The sequence below is a fragment of the Poecilia reticulata genome, chromosome 16 (genome assembly GCF_904066995.2).
Source record: "Poecilia reticulata chromosome 16, P_reticulata-male-v2, whole genome shotgun sequence".
In the NCBI taxonomy this organism is placed as follows: domain Eukaryota; kingdom Metazoa; phylum Chordata; class Actinopteri; order Cyprinodontiformes; family Poeciliidae; genus Poecilia; species Poecilia reticulata.
Window position 1 is genome coordinate 10,417,152 of NC_088845.1, and position 16,030 is coordinate 10,433,181.

Genomic DNA, 16,030 nt, shown 5'->3' on the forward strand with positions numbered 1-16,030 from the left:
GCCGATACAGATCACCTGCTTCTCATTTCACACCCTGCCTGTGCAGCTGGTCTCCTCTTTCCTTCACACTGCGCAAACGCGCAGCAACAAATCCTAAGCGATGTGGAACTATAACGCACTGAGTGAATGGGGAAGTTTGCGTGTTGCGGCGGAAAATTGAAGTACGTGGGGTGAAGCACGTCAAAATGCACTAACACGACGAACCTAATATGGCATAAAAACAATGCCATACTTGACGGAGTTTGGCTACAAAGAGGCTCACTGAAGTTAAAAAGACATATGGAGGATCAGATAGCAGGTAAAGCAGCGCACAGCTACAAACACTCACCCGGATTAGCATGACGGTCAGAAAGCTACACAAATAACCCGCAAAATTATTTAAGTCTTCGAGCTGCGATGTAAGATGCTGGTTCTGATCTCGTTGTTGAACCGCTGCTACTCGCTACAGGTAGTAATATTTCACTGCTCCACCTGGTAGTGACTCTCACACCGAACCTCTGCTTAAAGCTACAGCATCTAACCTAAAAAAATACATTTTACATACATATTAAAACTTTGCTGTCCTAACATGAGACAGATAATCTCTAAAAAATAGTTGATCTCCTCCCTGCTCTGCATAATTACTCCACTCAGTCAGAAACAGCCACTCAGAACTAGCAGTAATCAGCTAGCCGCCATGCTATCAGGAAGTTTTCAATCAGTAACTCTGGATTGTTTATTGTAATGGAACCTGTACTTGCCTTTGAATGTTAAGTTTTATACTTGAATTTTTTGGCAATGTTGAGAGGTTTTATTTAGACTCTTTGCATTATTTAGCCTCTTCAGAGCCTTCATATGTTTTCAGTCTGTTAAAGATAGTATTACCAATAGCAGTACGATTTGCACAATGCCTGTTTTGTTTTTTTCTTGGAAAAAGTGACCTTTCTGATTAAAGTGAATTCGTGGTTCCTTTTTCCACATAATGTAACCGGTAGTGCTTATGATTAAAAAAATAATAATTATGTGATCAGTATCGGTGATCAGCACTCATGGGTGATCGGAATTGGAGTCGGCAGGAAAAAACCTGATCGGCACATCTCTATTACAAACCAAAGACATCTTGAATTTAGCAAATTTTTTGTGATCAATTTGGTAAACTTTCACAAAAGTCAAGGAAAAAAATCTCCTTCACTTTAAAATTTATTTTTGTAATTCTAACAAACAAAACAGGCAAAGATACCATCTGACTTATTGTCAGACAGTAAAAGTTCATTTTTGTACAGTTTCGGTAAATATTCTGTTTCAGCAGTAAATGTTAGACTAACAACCAGCAAAACCAGTCCTTTTATACAAGATCTCTTTATACATCAATTTTTAATCGTAAACCATAACATTATTATGATAAGGAATAAATAAGTCGCTCATACAAATGGAAGAGTGCATTTTCTTAACCTAATAAATCTTTGACTCCCACACAATCTCTCAGCTAGTCATAATTACAAAAGACTTTCAAGCTACTTAATAATTAACTTATTAAAAACAGTTCTTAATAAGTCATAAGCAAAATAACAAAAAAAAAAACTCCACAAGTTACACAAGTTAAAAAGGCTTAAGGAAGAAGAATTAAGAGAAAGTCGCTTTCAGCCACGAGAGTCGTGACAAAAGCGAGAAGGGAGAGATTATGTTAAAAATAGAACGGAATGCAGGGCAGAAAGGAAGAAAGACTGAAAGACAGATTATAGCAGGAGAAACTGACAGGCGGGTATTAAGGAGTAAAATGTCTCTGTGGTCGGGGGGTTGTGCTTTTTATGAGTGTCATGCTGCAGAAATGTTCTGGTGACTTCCAGCACAATGACAAGCTTCTGACGATTATACTGTCTGTAGATTAGATTCAATCTCACTGCATCTCTGTCTGCTCTCGGGATTAAATTAAAGAACACAGCTTTCAATTTCATACCTGGGTTCCTGCACCGCCTCTCCCAATGTGACATTTACTCACTAGAAAGATGCCCTTTCATTGTTCCCCTAGGTCCTCAGATAATGCACTGCAACAAAGCAAGGGAAGGGTAAATGATGCCAGCTGCTAATAAGCCAGGAAGATATTTTTCTTGTGGGATTAACCAAATTCAGATGAAAGTAGTTGTTTCCCTCCCTGAATATTTTGAGCCTATTGAGAATGAGACATTTCTTAACAGTTCTTCTGATGATGAAAAGCCCATTTTAAGCCATCTTTTTTTAACATTTCTTTTTTGCATATCAATAGGATCAGAACTGAAGAGTGCTACTTAACTGCTTAGCTGAGCTGCACTGATAAAAATGGCAATTTAGCTGCTTGAAGCTAAAGATTTTTTTTTTTTGGTAATTATGAGAAACCTTTCACCCTAACAGCAGAAATTCCTTTAGAAGTGTGGATTATAAACTGCAAGGTTAGAAAATAATCTAAAAGGTAACAATTATCTCTTAAAACCTTAATTTCAAAGCATGCAGCAAATTGTAATGAAAGAAATATATAAAAACAAGCAGACTGTATAATTAAAACTGTATAATTGCAGACTGTATAATTAAAAAGAAACTATTACAATATTTCTTTCTAATCTTTGCAGTACAAAAAAAAGATGGCTGAGACAGGTCATCCCTACTAATATTAGTTCTGATGAAAATTTTTCCTGAAGATAAATTAATACCTCAGTAATGCAAAGGTTGCCATCCATTTTAGCACCGACACTCATTTTCAACATCTAGTATCCGTGTCGTGATATTAGAAAATTAGAGTTGCGGACTTTTTTTAGCCTAATCTATCCTGATCGATAAAGGCAAGTTTTTCTGATCACTGGCCGCAGCATGACCAAGCTGTAAACAAAGCTTGTGAGGGTGGAAGTTGTAACTTTTGATGGAAAATTCAAATGAGCTTTTTGAGTATCTGCCTGAGGTTTACAATGAAGTTATAGGAAGTATTGAGATGTAAAAAAGTGTTGAAGATGTTAAATACTACTACAAGATGGTAAAATCAGATAGAAATATTTACCCCCCAAATTTTGGTTTCTTTTAAAGTGTAAGTAAAACCTTGTTTGCATATAATTTCCTGTTGTCTCCTGATATACATGATTGCTTACGACAGGTTGATACTGTGGTACCAAATGTGGAGATATTTCGCTGAGTTTGATCAGTTCTGTCCTAAATCAGTTATATTCAGATGTGAACTAGATTATCCTGCCTCAATTTGTCCTTTATACCTCAATTTGTGATCTTCATAAAATAAAAAACTAGAAGTGAAAGCCCTTTGTTTGGCATACAAATCATAACCTGTTTTGGATCTGTGATGCAAAGAGGTCTGGAGCTCAAAAACAATGAAAAAGCTAGATAATTTTATCATACTCTGTTGAATCAATGCAAAAAGTTTAACAATAAAAAGCACAGCACACACAGTATTACACTAAGTAGTGATGTTGCGTATTGAAAAATGTTCTTCCCCGTTAAGCAAAACATCAGAATGACAGCTAATTTTCAGCTGTAGGTTCAAGTGACAAATGACGTAGGAAGACATCCTTGAATCTCATCATTTGATGCTCATCTAAATCTCAGTGATTCAGATCATAATTAAAGATTCTAGTCAAAAACAAGACAAAAAAGATCATTTTGTTACAGAGCTGATGTCAGAGTTTCTGAGAGAGCCCTGCATCTTACAAGTATGCTCCTCCTTGGCAACATCCACTGGCCTGAAAGACTGAATAATATTTACCCTTTATCTATTAAAGCGCTTGTTCTCCAACTTAAACTGTTACAGGAACTCACACCACGTTAGCAGTTCTGCACAACAGGTCAGAACTCTACACCCCAAAGTAAATTAAAGCACGTAAACACAATTACATCGAAAGCGCATTGTAGCTTTGCTGCATAATACCTCCACGTAATGTTGTAGCTACGATTATCAGCAGTTAAAACCTGGCACAGACCTTTAAATCAAAGCTTAAATTCAGAGAGAATGCCGTTAACCGCTGGTGTGAAGAATAAATCCGACTTTAAAGGATCAAACTGGTAAAAAAACGCAAGTTGTTTGTGACTAATCTTTAAGGGCCAGTTAAACTGTGAATGTTCCCAGCGCTATGTCCTCAGAAATATTCATAAAAAGCTGGTATCCTGGTCCACTCCCCAGAGCATGCTTCAGTCTTCTTTTAGCAACCCAGAAGTTTGCCATGTCTCAATGCAGCTTTAATGCAAACAAATCAGTGTAACTGAATCCATCATCATTTCCATCACCCTTCAAATTTTAGTATCGACAACAGCACAGTCTATTAGCCTTCAGTGTCCTTGGCTGTTATTCCTTCCTAATGATGCATTACATCACATGCTGAGTAATTAGATGAAGCCTTGATGTCTCATACTGAGACTGATCCAAACCTAAGAGCTCTTTGAAAACCAACAGCTTCTTTCACCCTGAAGGCTTTATTGGCAAAAAGTCTGTAAAATATTCTGAACATGCAAGAAAAAAAGAAAAAAGAAAAAAAAAGAACTAAAAGCTTATTATACATCTGGATTAAATTATAATTGCATCAAACACCAGTGTTGGACAGATAAATTCCCATTTTGAAAGTGAATTATTCTAAAACAGCTGATAAATATCACAAAAATAGCATTCCTGTAGGCTCATTCCCTATCTACAAAGAAAGATGCAATTCCCAAAAAAACTAAAAAAATTAAGTTCTCTTTGTTTTTTTTTTCGTCTGTGCATGAGAGTAGATTTCCCAAAAAGGGCTAAACCAGTGGTTCTTAACCGTTTTTGAGGTACCGAACCCCCCAGTTTCATATGCGCATTCACCGAACCCTTCTTCCCCCCCGCCGACACACAAAATACTTTGCGGTATTCTGATTTAGTAATGTAATTATATTAGCTGTGTTACCACCCCCACGCCACTAGAGGCAGTAGCAACCCCGAAAAGATGCGACTAAGGAGCAGATTTAGACTATAGAATTTGGTAAAAACGGTGAGTTTTGCTGAAAGACACAAGCTTAAATCCATGCTGAGTGGAGCTCCTTCAATCAGTGCTGCTCCGCAGCTCTGATTGGCTAAGCAATGTAACGTGATCCTCTGCAGCAAGTGATGGCAAAGCGGGGCACGTCATCACGACTTTACACAAGTGTGTCTTTATCTCCGCGGCAGAGGCTCCGCCGAACCCCTGAGACCGACTCACCAAACCCCTGGGGTTCGATCGAACCCAGGTTAAGAACCACTGGGCTAAACACATAAGTACTTCAAATAGAGTATATCTCAGAGGATTTGAATATTGTGAAAAAGTTTAATGCTTTTTGTCACCCACTTCAGAAAGTGAAATTCATATTATGAAGATTCATTCCACATAGTGTTAAGTTATCCTGTTCCGCAGAATAAAATCACTGCACTGTAGCAAACTGGCCTTAGGCAGGAGTTGAAAGAAGAATAGCACTGGTGCGAAGAAAAAAAAAAAGTTTCATTTGCAGTTTGCCACAAATTATTTAGGGATAATGGCAAACATGGGGATGAAGGTGCTGTGCACAGATGAGACTAGCTCTAAACATTCCATTCATGCAAAACTGCCGATGCGAAAGAAAACTAACACCCAACATGACCCTGAACACATATACTCTGTTCTGTAAAAGCTTGGTGGTGGCAGCCTCATGATGTGAGGAGGCTTTGCTTTAACAGTGAAAAGGGAAACTTACCATTTCCACAGATCCAAGTCAGGTCTCAGGGTCACTCCAAGACATTAAAATTAAACACAATTAAAGATGTTTATACAGTTAAAATATTACTTTAAAGCTATATCTGCCAGGGCTGTGGTGTGTAGAATGGCCCAGTCCAAGACCAAGTTGAAATGCATTTGAGAATATATTATAAAATTGAAACTGCTGTTCAGAGATGCTCTCCATTCAGTTTGATTGATGGTTTAAACTCAGGCGTGTCAAACCTCAGCCCATGAGAGCTGTCAAGCTGCAACTTGTACATGTTTCCATGGTCCAGAAGACCTGAATCAAATGACTGCCTGACCTCCCCGCCATGCAGGGAAGTTTTGCAGAGTCCTGCTAATGACCTAATTATTTGATTCGCCGAGCAGCAGCAGCAGAGACACATCTAAAGGTTGCAGCACATCAGCCTTTGCGGACTGGAGTTTGACACCAGTGGTTTCGATCAAAGCATAGGAATGTGTTAGAACCGGTTTTAGCACCATCCCTGGTTTTGCTCTGATACAGCTTTGGTAGAAAGAGAGCGAGGCTGTCGCAATAATTATTCCTTTGCATCTTAAAAAAGTGCCTATTTCTCTGCAATAATAACATTAAAGTAAAACCAGAAATGCTCTATATAACTACAATTAAAAGTTCAAAACTTAATGTACTAGCCCCCTCAGTGCATTACAGCCCCAGGTAGTTTCAGAAAGAATTTACTTCAAACAGGTGCTTCCAAATGTCTGCCTAACTTGGTGGTGAAATTATTTCTGTTATTTTACATCAGAAAGTAATTCTGGATATGTTGCTTTGAAATGTAATGCCTCATATGATTTAACAGCTTTGCTTTAAACAGACTTCTGATTCACAGTCTCACAGGAGCTGCAGCACCAAAGGAAACAGCTTTTTTTCTTTAAAAAAAAAAAAAAAAAAAAAAGCTTGTGTCATCATCATCTTCAATAATACTGAATCCCTACAGATAAGAGGGAGTGGGACCTCAGGTATGGAAGACACCACAGATCCAGTCTTATTAAGAGCTGATCCGCCTTTTATTAAGGCCCGCATTGTGGGATTTCCCTCAAGCACAGCAGTGAGAAGAGTTTGATGTGCTCCGCTGAAGAGGACCTGAGGATCCCTCTGGATCTTGCTCCAATTAGAGGCTGGTGGCTCGTTCCCCTGGCATTGTGTGAAACTTTCCTTGGTGGGTGAAAGCTCAGAACGGCATGGTGCCAAGCGCACAATACGATGCAAACATCTGAAACTTGTTGCATTTAATATTCAAGAGTCTAACTTTATAAATCATTTAGGTCACAGATATATCCTTCAGAAGATACCGGCTGCTGTACACAGAGGTTATGGGAGTCTATTGTGAAAGAGTGTCGTTACCATTTGATCCAATGAAATTATTATACAAATCTAAAAAAAATTGTTTCATCAACATTTTTTAAAATATTTTTATAAAATCTAGTGATCCAAAGTATGGTTTGCTGTTCAATAATCTGATGTTGCAGCAGATAATAAAAAACCCTGATAAAATATGAATCTTATTGTGCATTTGCAAGTATTTCTGTATGTAGGTATGTTTGGTAATGGGATGCTGTATCTGCACTTAAAATGTAGAACTTGCATATTTGTATGTGTTGTTTTCTCTTCGTAAAAAGTCTAATATTAAAAAATAAATAAATAAAAAAACCACAGGCTTAGTGCAATCCCCTGCAACCTGATCCATTTCCGTTGATGCAACCAGAGTATGTCTAATTATAGAAAAAAACAAAAAAAAAACAGGGATGCTGGGGAGAGAAACAATCTATATTGCTTTGCTATTTCTGTGTTGGTTCAAATGCAGCACAATGAAAAGCTTGAACTGTTGGCACCAACAATTAGTCAGCTTAAAATTTTGTGGGGAATTTGCTGTATGTCAATGGAAAAGGGGCAGTTTTGTATCCCAATTCTGTCTTTAAAACTTTGTCACTTCCATTTATATGTGCCTCCTATTTAAAATATCTAATTGTCTTTTTCACAGTGATCCAAAAAGCAAAACTCATACTATATAGTTTATTACACAAAAAAGGACATGCTAAGCATTTAATTCTCTTGAGTTGGTTATGAATTATAAAAGCCCAACATTTTGTTTGTCATAAAATTATTATCCTACACCAACAAAAAAATGTATTGAATATTTTAGCACATAAATATTCAAGTACTGGAAATTATGTCCATAATGGAAACAGTATGCACACTGCATACTTGCTTGGGGCTTCTTTTGCTATAATTACTGCATTAATGCAGTGTGACATGGAGACAAACAGACTACGGGATTAATGTTGCTCTTAAAGCGATCCAGACACAGTCAAACATCCCCACATTTTTAGAAAGATCTTTGCTTGACAATATTGGCTTTTTCCTTCCACTCAACTTTCCATTAACATGGCTGAATGTAGCACCTTGTTACCAACCGCCTTCTTTAGCAATGACCTTTAGCGAGGTCAGCAGTCTTCCCCATGATTATGTAAGCTATAGCATGCATGGTCAAAATGTTACGTTTCGTATTTAAAGCATTTTTAATGGGTGTGTTATAATATTTACATTTTGAGAAGCTGGATTTTGAGTTTCAAAGAGATGTGAGCCATAATCACAAAAATTAAAAACTTGAAATAAATCATTTTGTCTACTCTACATAATATGGAAGCTTGACATTTAGAATGCAATTAATTAAATAAATTAACTTTTTGATGATGTTCTACTTTCTTGAGATGCACCTCTTTTCTGATGACAATCTTTCTCTTTTTAGCTCAGGTCTTTGTTCTAATTTGTGAATGAAACTTACCAAGGAATAAAACTTTGCAACACCTTTGTACAAAACACACAGAATGACCATTATCAGATTTTGCACCACCAGCCGAGTTGTAGAAACTCACCAAACATGTTGCCGAGGTGGCCGTTTTTGGTCAGAGGTCGCAGCTCATTTTTGCCCCAGGCGTATCGCTTGTAGTTGTCCCAGGCAAACTTCATCATCTGCAAAACAAGAGCGAGGACACATCGGTCAGTGGACAAAGCACAGGCAAAGCATCGCTCCTCGAAGCTACAGTGGTAATTAAATTGGGATCGCTCGAGGCAAAGAGAATGATGGGTATTGATCAGGGCTGGATAAAGGACAAACACACAATTATAACACAAACAACAGTGCTAAACAATGTGACTGACATTTTCCCTGCAGCAGCTGCTCTAAATTAAAGATTGACTGGTGCCAGTGGATGGAAAAGAAAACATTTTTCTCAAGATGAAAATCATTGGAAACGGAAACCGTTATGTGGATTTGTTTTGCAGTGCACCAAAACTTTCTCAACTGATGGAAAGTAAAAAGTCATTTTTTATTGGCAAAAGAAACCTGCATGCTGAAGCTGATAAACAATTTCTTACTTGTAAACTTTCTGCATGATGTGTTGGCAGCCAAACACAGTCTAGCAGTAGATCAATCACCTGCTACATCTCAGTAAGATACATTTACATATTTTCTTTAGCTTCTTCGATGCTTTTTTCCTCCTTTTCCAGCAAGTTCACAGTTTATCTAATTTCTATGAGCAAACTGAATAAATGCAGTGTAACTCCGCATATTGGCCAATTAACTACTCCCCAACACTTTTTTATTTAGTTTTAAAATAATCATTATGATCCAAGCTTTGAGATAATAAAATAGAAGTTTTCTAGCTTCTGTATGATGTCAGAGGGTTTTAATTTACATTTTTAAAACGTTCTAAACTTAATCTTAATTTTAGCTGAGAATCAGACAAACCGAATATGTGCAGTCATGATTATATTTTTCACATGGTAACAGAAGCAAACAATATATAAAAAAAACAGCTTCAGTAAGAATTCAGGCATTCTGCAAAACAAAATATATTTCTGCACTGCATCAAGATTCCCAATGAAATGCTGTGTTTGTTCATCTATCACAGAACTATACTCTTACCTTAGATTAAAGGAAGGGAATGTATCTGTTAAAACTTAATACATGGATATTAGCTCTAGTGTGAAAGTCCAAAACATCTCTAAAATAATCTTCACAGTGTGGTGACATGAGACAGATCAAAGTAATAGACTCAAAGAAACAAACATAAAACAATAAGGATAAGTTTAAACTTTGACATAGGAGGATGGTGATACACTGGATCACATAAATCCTTCTTCTATACAGATTTAACCTTAATTATTTTAAATCTATTTCACCTGAATGTGTTGCTAATGTTTCACTTGTTTCCGTACCAATCTATTTCCATTTTTTGTAGAAATGCTACCATTTAATGTAAAATGCATAAATTGCTCCGATTTCCATTTGAACAAATCAACTCCAGCCCTCAGCAACCTTTTTAAATAAACATGCACAACATTTGATCACCTCTAGTTAGAAATCAAAAATACTTCTGCAGCTTTCAAACATGACACGCACTGGGCTCTCTGCAGGAGTTAATGGCTAAACCTGTGTCTGGGTTTCCAGGCACAGCAGAATACGGCAAAAAAAAGAGACATTTTTCAAAATATCAGGCACAGAAGTATTTTATTGACAAAGCCGAATTGCTATTAGCTAATGCATCTGTTTTCCACAAATAACGGCAACAGCAAAACTACCCCTACATGTGAGACAGACAGATGGGGAAAGAGAACAAAAGAAAAAAAAACGTGATGAATGATTCAGAGAGCAGTGTTTGGCTTGCTAAAAAGATCAGTTTCCACATTGACTGGCTACTTTCTACTCGGTGGGGAGCAGTTTGATGGATATTCTGTGTCTACTGGCTGTGAGCAGGCGTCAAAGTGCACAGCGGTCCAAGTTCAACAAATTTCAACTCGGACCATGCCACAGGCTTCATTTGGTAGAGGGCAAACTATTGGTGCGCAGTGCATGCAATACAAATGAATGGTCTTCTGAGTGCAACACAGCAGGTGCTTTTTTCAGTCTGATAGCACCATTAGACTGATCAAACTGAAACTGGATAACCCTGTAATGATCTCAGATGTTTTAAAATGCAGTTTATGAAAGCTTTATTCCGTTTATATAAAAAAAATTCACTCCTTTCACGCATTAGAGTCGACAAACTGCTATACACGCACGCAATACATGGATTTGTCAAACTTGACTCAAATATGAAACACTGACTACAGATTCTGTTAAATTGTTTGTGATCTGCATTGTTCCAGAAAACAGAGACATGAAACTATGTAGGGGTTGTCAGCAAGGTCAAAAACAGGATGTCCTTACACGATGGCCACACCAAAGTAAGACAAGACTATAAAATGATTTCTCATCGTTTTACTGAACATAAATCTGTTTAAAGACCCTCAACCTTCCACCATCCTAAAGCAAATTAAATGGGGCTCTTAAAGGTGGGCCTTGCTCTGCCTGTTTGTTTATCTCCTCTGACATTTCCTATTTCTAACAAAAGGGCAAAAGCGTTATATGTGGAGCTTCACTGCAATAAAGGGAACGATCTGATTAAAAACGATGCCGCCTTCATATCGACGAGTGGCAAAAATGCACGAACCACTGAATCATGCAAACTGCTTGAATTTAAACTGAAAAAAAATTGTTTTGCTTCAGAGCACATTTGTTTCCAAAACTTACCACAATGACAGATAAATCAAATTAAATTGCTCAGAGCACTGTAACACATGTAAAGTAAGCAGGGAGTCTTTGTACGACATGCTATCAGTTGGAGAGACTGAATGTCGTAAGCTGGAGTTGTTTCCCCCCCCCCACAGCACAATGTCATCTCTTATCAATACAACATGACTCTGCTTGCTCTCTGGAGGTGGGCTCAAATAAGACAGTAGAAAACAGACAACATGAATCAGATTCCCTCCAGCAGGAAATCCTTTCAAAGCAAGCAGAACTCCAGCAATTTCCCAGAGTAACAACAAAAAGGCAACAACTGGTCAGGGAGGAGATATTTCATCACAAATTAATCACAAACAATGCATTCATTTTTGTCTTACAGCGCCAATTTAATTTGTTATCTGGCAGTTCTGGATACACAGCATATTACTCAGGCTACGTACCAGACCCTGCAATCTATTCACAAATCAGAAGCCAGGCTGGTTACAATAATATTTTCAACATTGTTTTGTTTTGTGAATGCGCTTGACTGACAAACTAAAAGAAGATTACATGAATTATACAAATATAAAAAAAGGGGGAAGGCAGTCATGAGTCTTAGGAAAAATATTGAAAGTGATCTTTATCTTGTCACAAGACAATGACAAGATAATAATAAAAAAATAAATAAAATAGCCAATCCAACCTCTCAGTGAACCCGGAGCACACTTTGTCTCAGAACAAAACCTGCAGGAAATTCCTCCTGTTTTATCTGAAACTGACAGTCTGTTATGCTGCCAGTGACTCCTTTGGCAACTTTAATAGCCAAAAATCTACAGAATTATGACAAAAGTCTCGGCAGAAATGATTTGCAAGTAAAACATGACCTCCATGTTTCAGTTAATGGGTTTGCCAGACTTGTGTTGCACATCTATGCAGATGATTATCATACTTCATGTTATCTTGCCATTTTTTTCTTTACATATGTATTAGATCTGACAAAGCGATGTTTAGATGTATCTCGCTTCTAAATGAAGACAGTGAAGGAGATTTTACTGCCATTACCTGAGTTTTCTCTGCTTTTCATCACAACAATGGCTCTGGTTTCTACACTTCTTTAAGCTGCTTCTCTTTCTTGTGTGTTTCTGTCCTACAAAAAGCCACTATCACAGCGTATTCTGGTGTTCTTTGATACAGGGCAAACTCCTCGCTCAGTGCTTCTGTGTTTAACAGAGTTTGACTCCTTTCTGTCAACTCAACCCCCAGGAGCTGGATTCGGCGTTATGTTGAAAACATAGTCGCTGACTGCTTGTCTAGAGGACGGATTACCACAAAATCAGTAACTGGATATAATTGGCAAGATTTATTGTGGATAACAACTTTATATCTGCGAGATAATGATAATCAAAAAATGACAAATGCTTCTCTGTTCTCACATTATATTTGAAGTCATATTGTTTACGTGTTGCCTCATACATCCCACCTACTAAAAAGTAACACAATGAAAAGAACATTTGTTTCAATCACTGCAGCTATTAGTAGAGCACAACATTATTGAACTTCTATTGTTCTCACAATGGTAATTTCTGTCGCATCAGAAAAAGCATGGATGACAAACGTGGTACAACTGCTATTTCAAGCACCAAGCATTCGTGACCTGCTAAAGATTTTACAGGCCGAAACTCTGACGCCCATGAATTGCTGTGCAGAGCATAATGATGACAAAGCAAAAAAGTGAAAAAAAATATTTTGCCATCAAAATATTCTACAATATCATAACTAGTGGTGATTTTCATAATATTGCCTCCTGGTTGAAGCTCTCTTTCTGGCATCTCTTTACACTACATAGCACCATTTAACTAGCTTAGATAAACTTGCAAAGAGTATAAAAATATTCAAGAACAAAAGGAATAATAATTAGACTGATAGGAATACATTGAGAAAATAAAAATATTTTCAAAAGTCATAGCTTTCATGGGTCTCTTGTTGATGATAAAACAAATAGCCCTGCTGAGTAAACGGAAAGACCTCACGACGGTATGTTTTCCAAAGTCATGGGTTTGAGAAAGTACTTTGTTTGCTATTGTTATCGCTGAAGGCTCACAGGACGTTCCAGCAACCTGAAATCAGTTTCACAGTGGTAGGCAAATGATGCAGAAATCTGCTTTTATTAACAAAAAAATGTTAGCAGAATTTTACAGAAGAAATGCAAGATGGCTTCAGCTTTTATGCCTTCAAAACTTGCATTTTGTTACTTTAGATTTTTATGCAGCAATCTCAGTTACATGTTTAGAGTTCTGCGTAATTATTGAGGGAATTTCTTACTGTTTCTGAAATATTGTCCACCATCCTACAGCATGTACAGCTTCTCTTTTACACTAAAAAGTCACAACAGTGAAACTCAGACTCCAGGCAAGATGAGACTTGGCTTCCTGCTGGGAAACACTGAAAATGCTTCATTCCATCAGAGAAGCTGATGTTTGATCCATATAGCATACTACTGCTGCTGTGCACTGCAGTGGGTCAAAGGTGTGGGAAGACAGAGATCATGCACCTGTAGAATCGTTGGCGTAGCAACACAACATCCCAACAGAGGCAGCGCCAATCAATAACTGCGGCTGTGTTACTACCACAACAACCGGCTATCCGAAAGAGACGGAAACAAATGGAAACAAAGCAGGAACAGACATGATACCAAAGTAGAGGTCTAACCTGCAGTTATGCCAAAAATATCTGGTGCAGCCCTCTCATTTAGTACGCACATGTGCCAAACATATATAGCCTTGTTTTATACTGGAAACATGCTGAATGTGTATATTCCTGTATGTTTTATTCTCAAATATGAGCAGAAGCTTTATTTAAAAAAACTGACTATTTTTATGAGGTTATATTGTGTATAGTCTATTTATTGTTATGCCTGCTTATAATACTTTTACTTACTCAAAATAAATCCAACCAATTCTCAAGGTAGTTCTATACTTACTGCTTCAAGTTTTAGAACAAGATAAAAACTAATTTCAGAAATTGTAAAAGATTTACTGCCATTCAAGAAAAAGTATATTTATAAAAAACAGTTATTGCTAGATATCAGGTTTCTGTAACAAGGATGGACTGTTGAAAGTTCGAGAGTCATGTTAGCTCCTGCTTAAATTTTTAGCTCTTATGGGGCTAATAATTGAGGGTTTTGAACAATCAATGAATTTCTGCTCTAAAGTTAAAATTATGCAACCATGCCAAGTTAACATAGCATGTTTACGTTGAAAGCAACTGGAAAATTCTATTAAAACAGTTTCATGGGGAGGTAATCAGTTTGTCCTCAGCTATAAAATACTGAAAACAAAGCACAATGCTTCTAAAGACACAACATAATTAAAAACAGCACACAATGTGTAACAGCTCAAAGTGAAATAGCCAGGTGGGGATGCCCCAAGAGAAACATTACAGCTTGCAGTTTGTTTTTGTTAATTTATGAATTGTTAATTAAAACACCTTTTTAAAGCTCACTTTTCCTGGAGGTAATACTTTGTACAGCATAGAGTGTTAGACTGGGAAACCATGTGAATGGGATTTTACCATTACATTTAGTTTTAGTTTTAAATTGAATAGTTTCAGGTTGAAAAAAAACCTTACTGCAATGAAGCTGACAACATGACAGATCTATTTTAAAAAAGAAGCCCCTCTACTTAACCTAATGCAGCACATGCACTGCACATTTCAAGTAAGATTCCCACTAGAATGGTCAATGGATGAAAAAATGTGAAAAGCTGCAGAATGTTTGGCGACTCAAAACAGACTGGTGCATGCAATATTTAAAATTTCTTAAAGGTTCAATATCTAAACGTAGAAAACCACCGGGAGTCACACTTTAGCAGCAGAATGTGAGTTTGAAATAAATGGAGCAAAAAGCAAGCGAGAAACCAACTTGGAGTCTCTCAGGAGGTTTGCTCTACTGTGTGTGTGTGTGTGTGTGTGTGTGTGTGTGTGTGTGTGTGTGTGTGTGTGTGTGTGTGCGCTTGTTATGGGGGAAATGTACTCTAGTCCCTTGCAGTTCTCTTTGGGAGCATTTTAAGTAAAGGAACATGGTGCAAAGAGTGGAAGTAAACAGGCTGCCTTATGGTTGCTATAGAAAACTATCAATACTCCAACAACAATGCCTGATTATAAAATAATTTCATCTTTACAAAGGAAGAAGGTGAAAACGGGACTCAAATAATGATACAACTACAGTACAACTGCAAAGTTCCATTGTTCCTTTACATAAGAAGAAGAAATATTTTCACGAATGTAATTGGAAGATGGCGTTAAATTTAGGTGTACATTAGATATTCAGGGATGGACTTTTGCACCCACCACTGGCAATATTCGGATATATTTATCAAATGCCCCTAACGTGCCACTAGACTTATGCATTATCAGAAGAAGAAGAAAGTGTTTACCAGAAACCATCAAACTTTCTGCAAGGGAGCTGGGTTATGTTGAATTTGTAATTTGTAACAAGAACAATGCCTTGATGTTAGAACCATTGCCAGAATATGTTAGCTTTTATGTGTGTATTATTATTTTTGGTCTGTCTTTAGTAACCCTCTCATCATGTTTCTTTATATATCTTAGAAAATCACATGTTTGCTTTATTTAGCCTTTTACTGGAAATAAACTGTTGGATTTTAGTTGCCATAGTTTTACAAGCTATGCTATTTTATATAGTGTTTGCATTCTGTACCCTTTTTGTTTTTTTTTTTTTTCCTCTAAGCTTTATTTAGATGGTGT

General features: G+C 37.1%; 1 protein-coding gene across 1 annotated transcript in view; it reads right to left on the bottom strand.

Moving 5' to 3' along the window:
• Positions 1–16,030, bottom strand: part of LOC103477781 (mannosyl-oligosaccharide 1,2-alpha-mannosidase IA) — a 207,581-nt gene that overhangs the window by 113,047 nt on the left and 78,504 nt on the right. Inside the window, exon 2 of the mRNA XM_008431079.3 lies at positions 8,595–8,691. Coding sequence (XP_008429301.1) covers positions 8,595–8,691 — 97 coding nt within the window. The remainder of the gene's footprint in view (positions 1–8,594; positions 8,692–16,030) is intronic.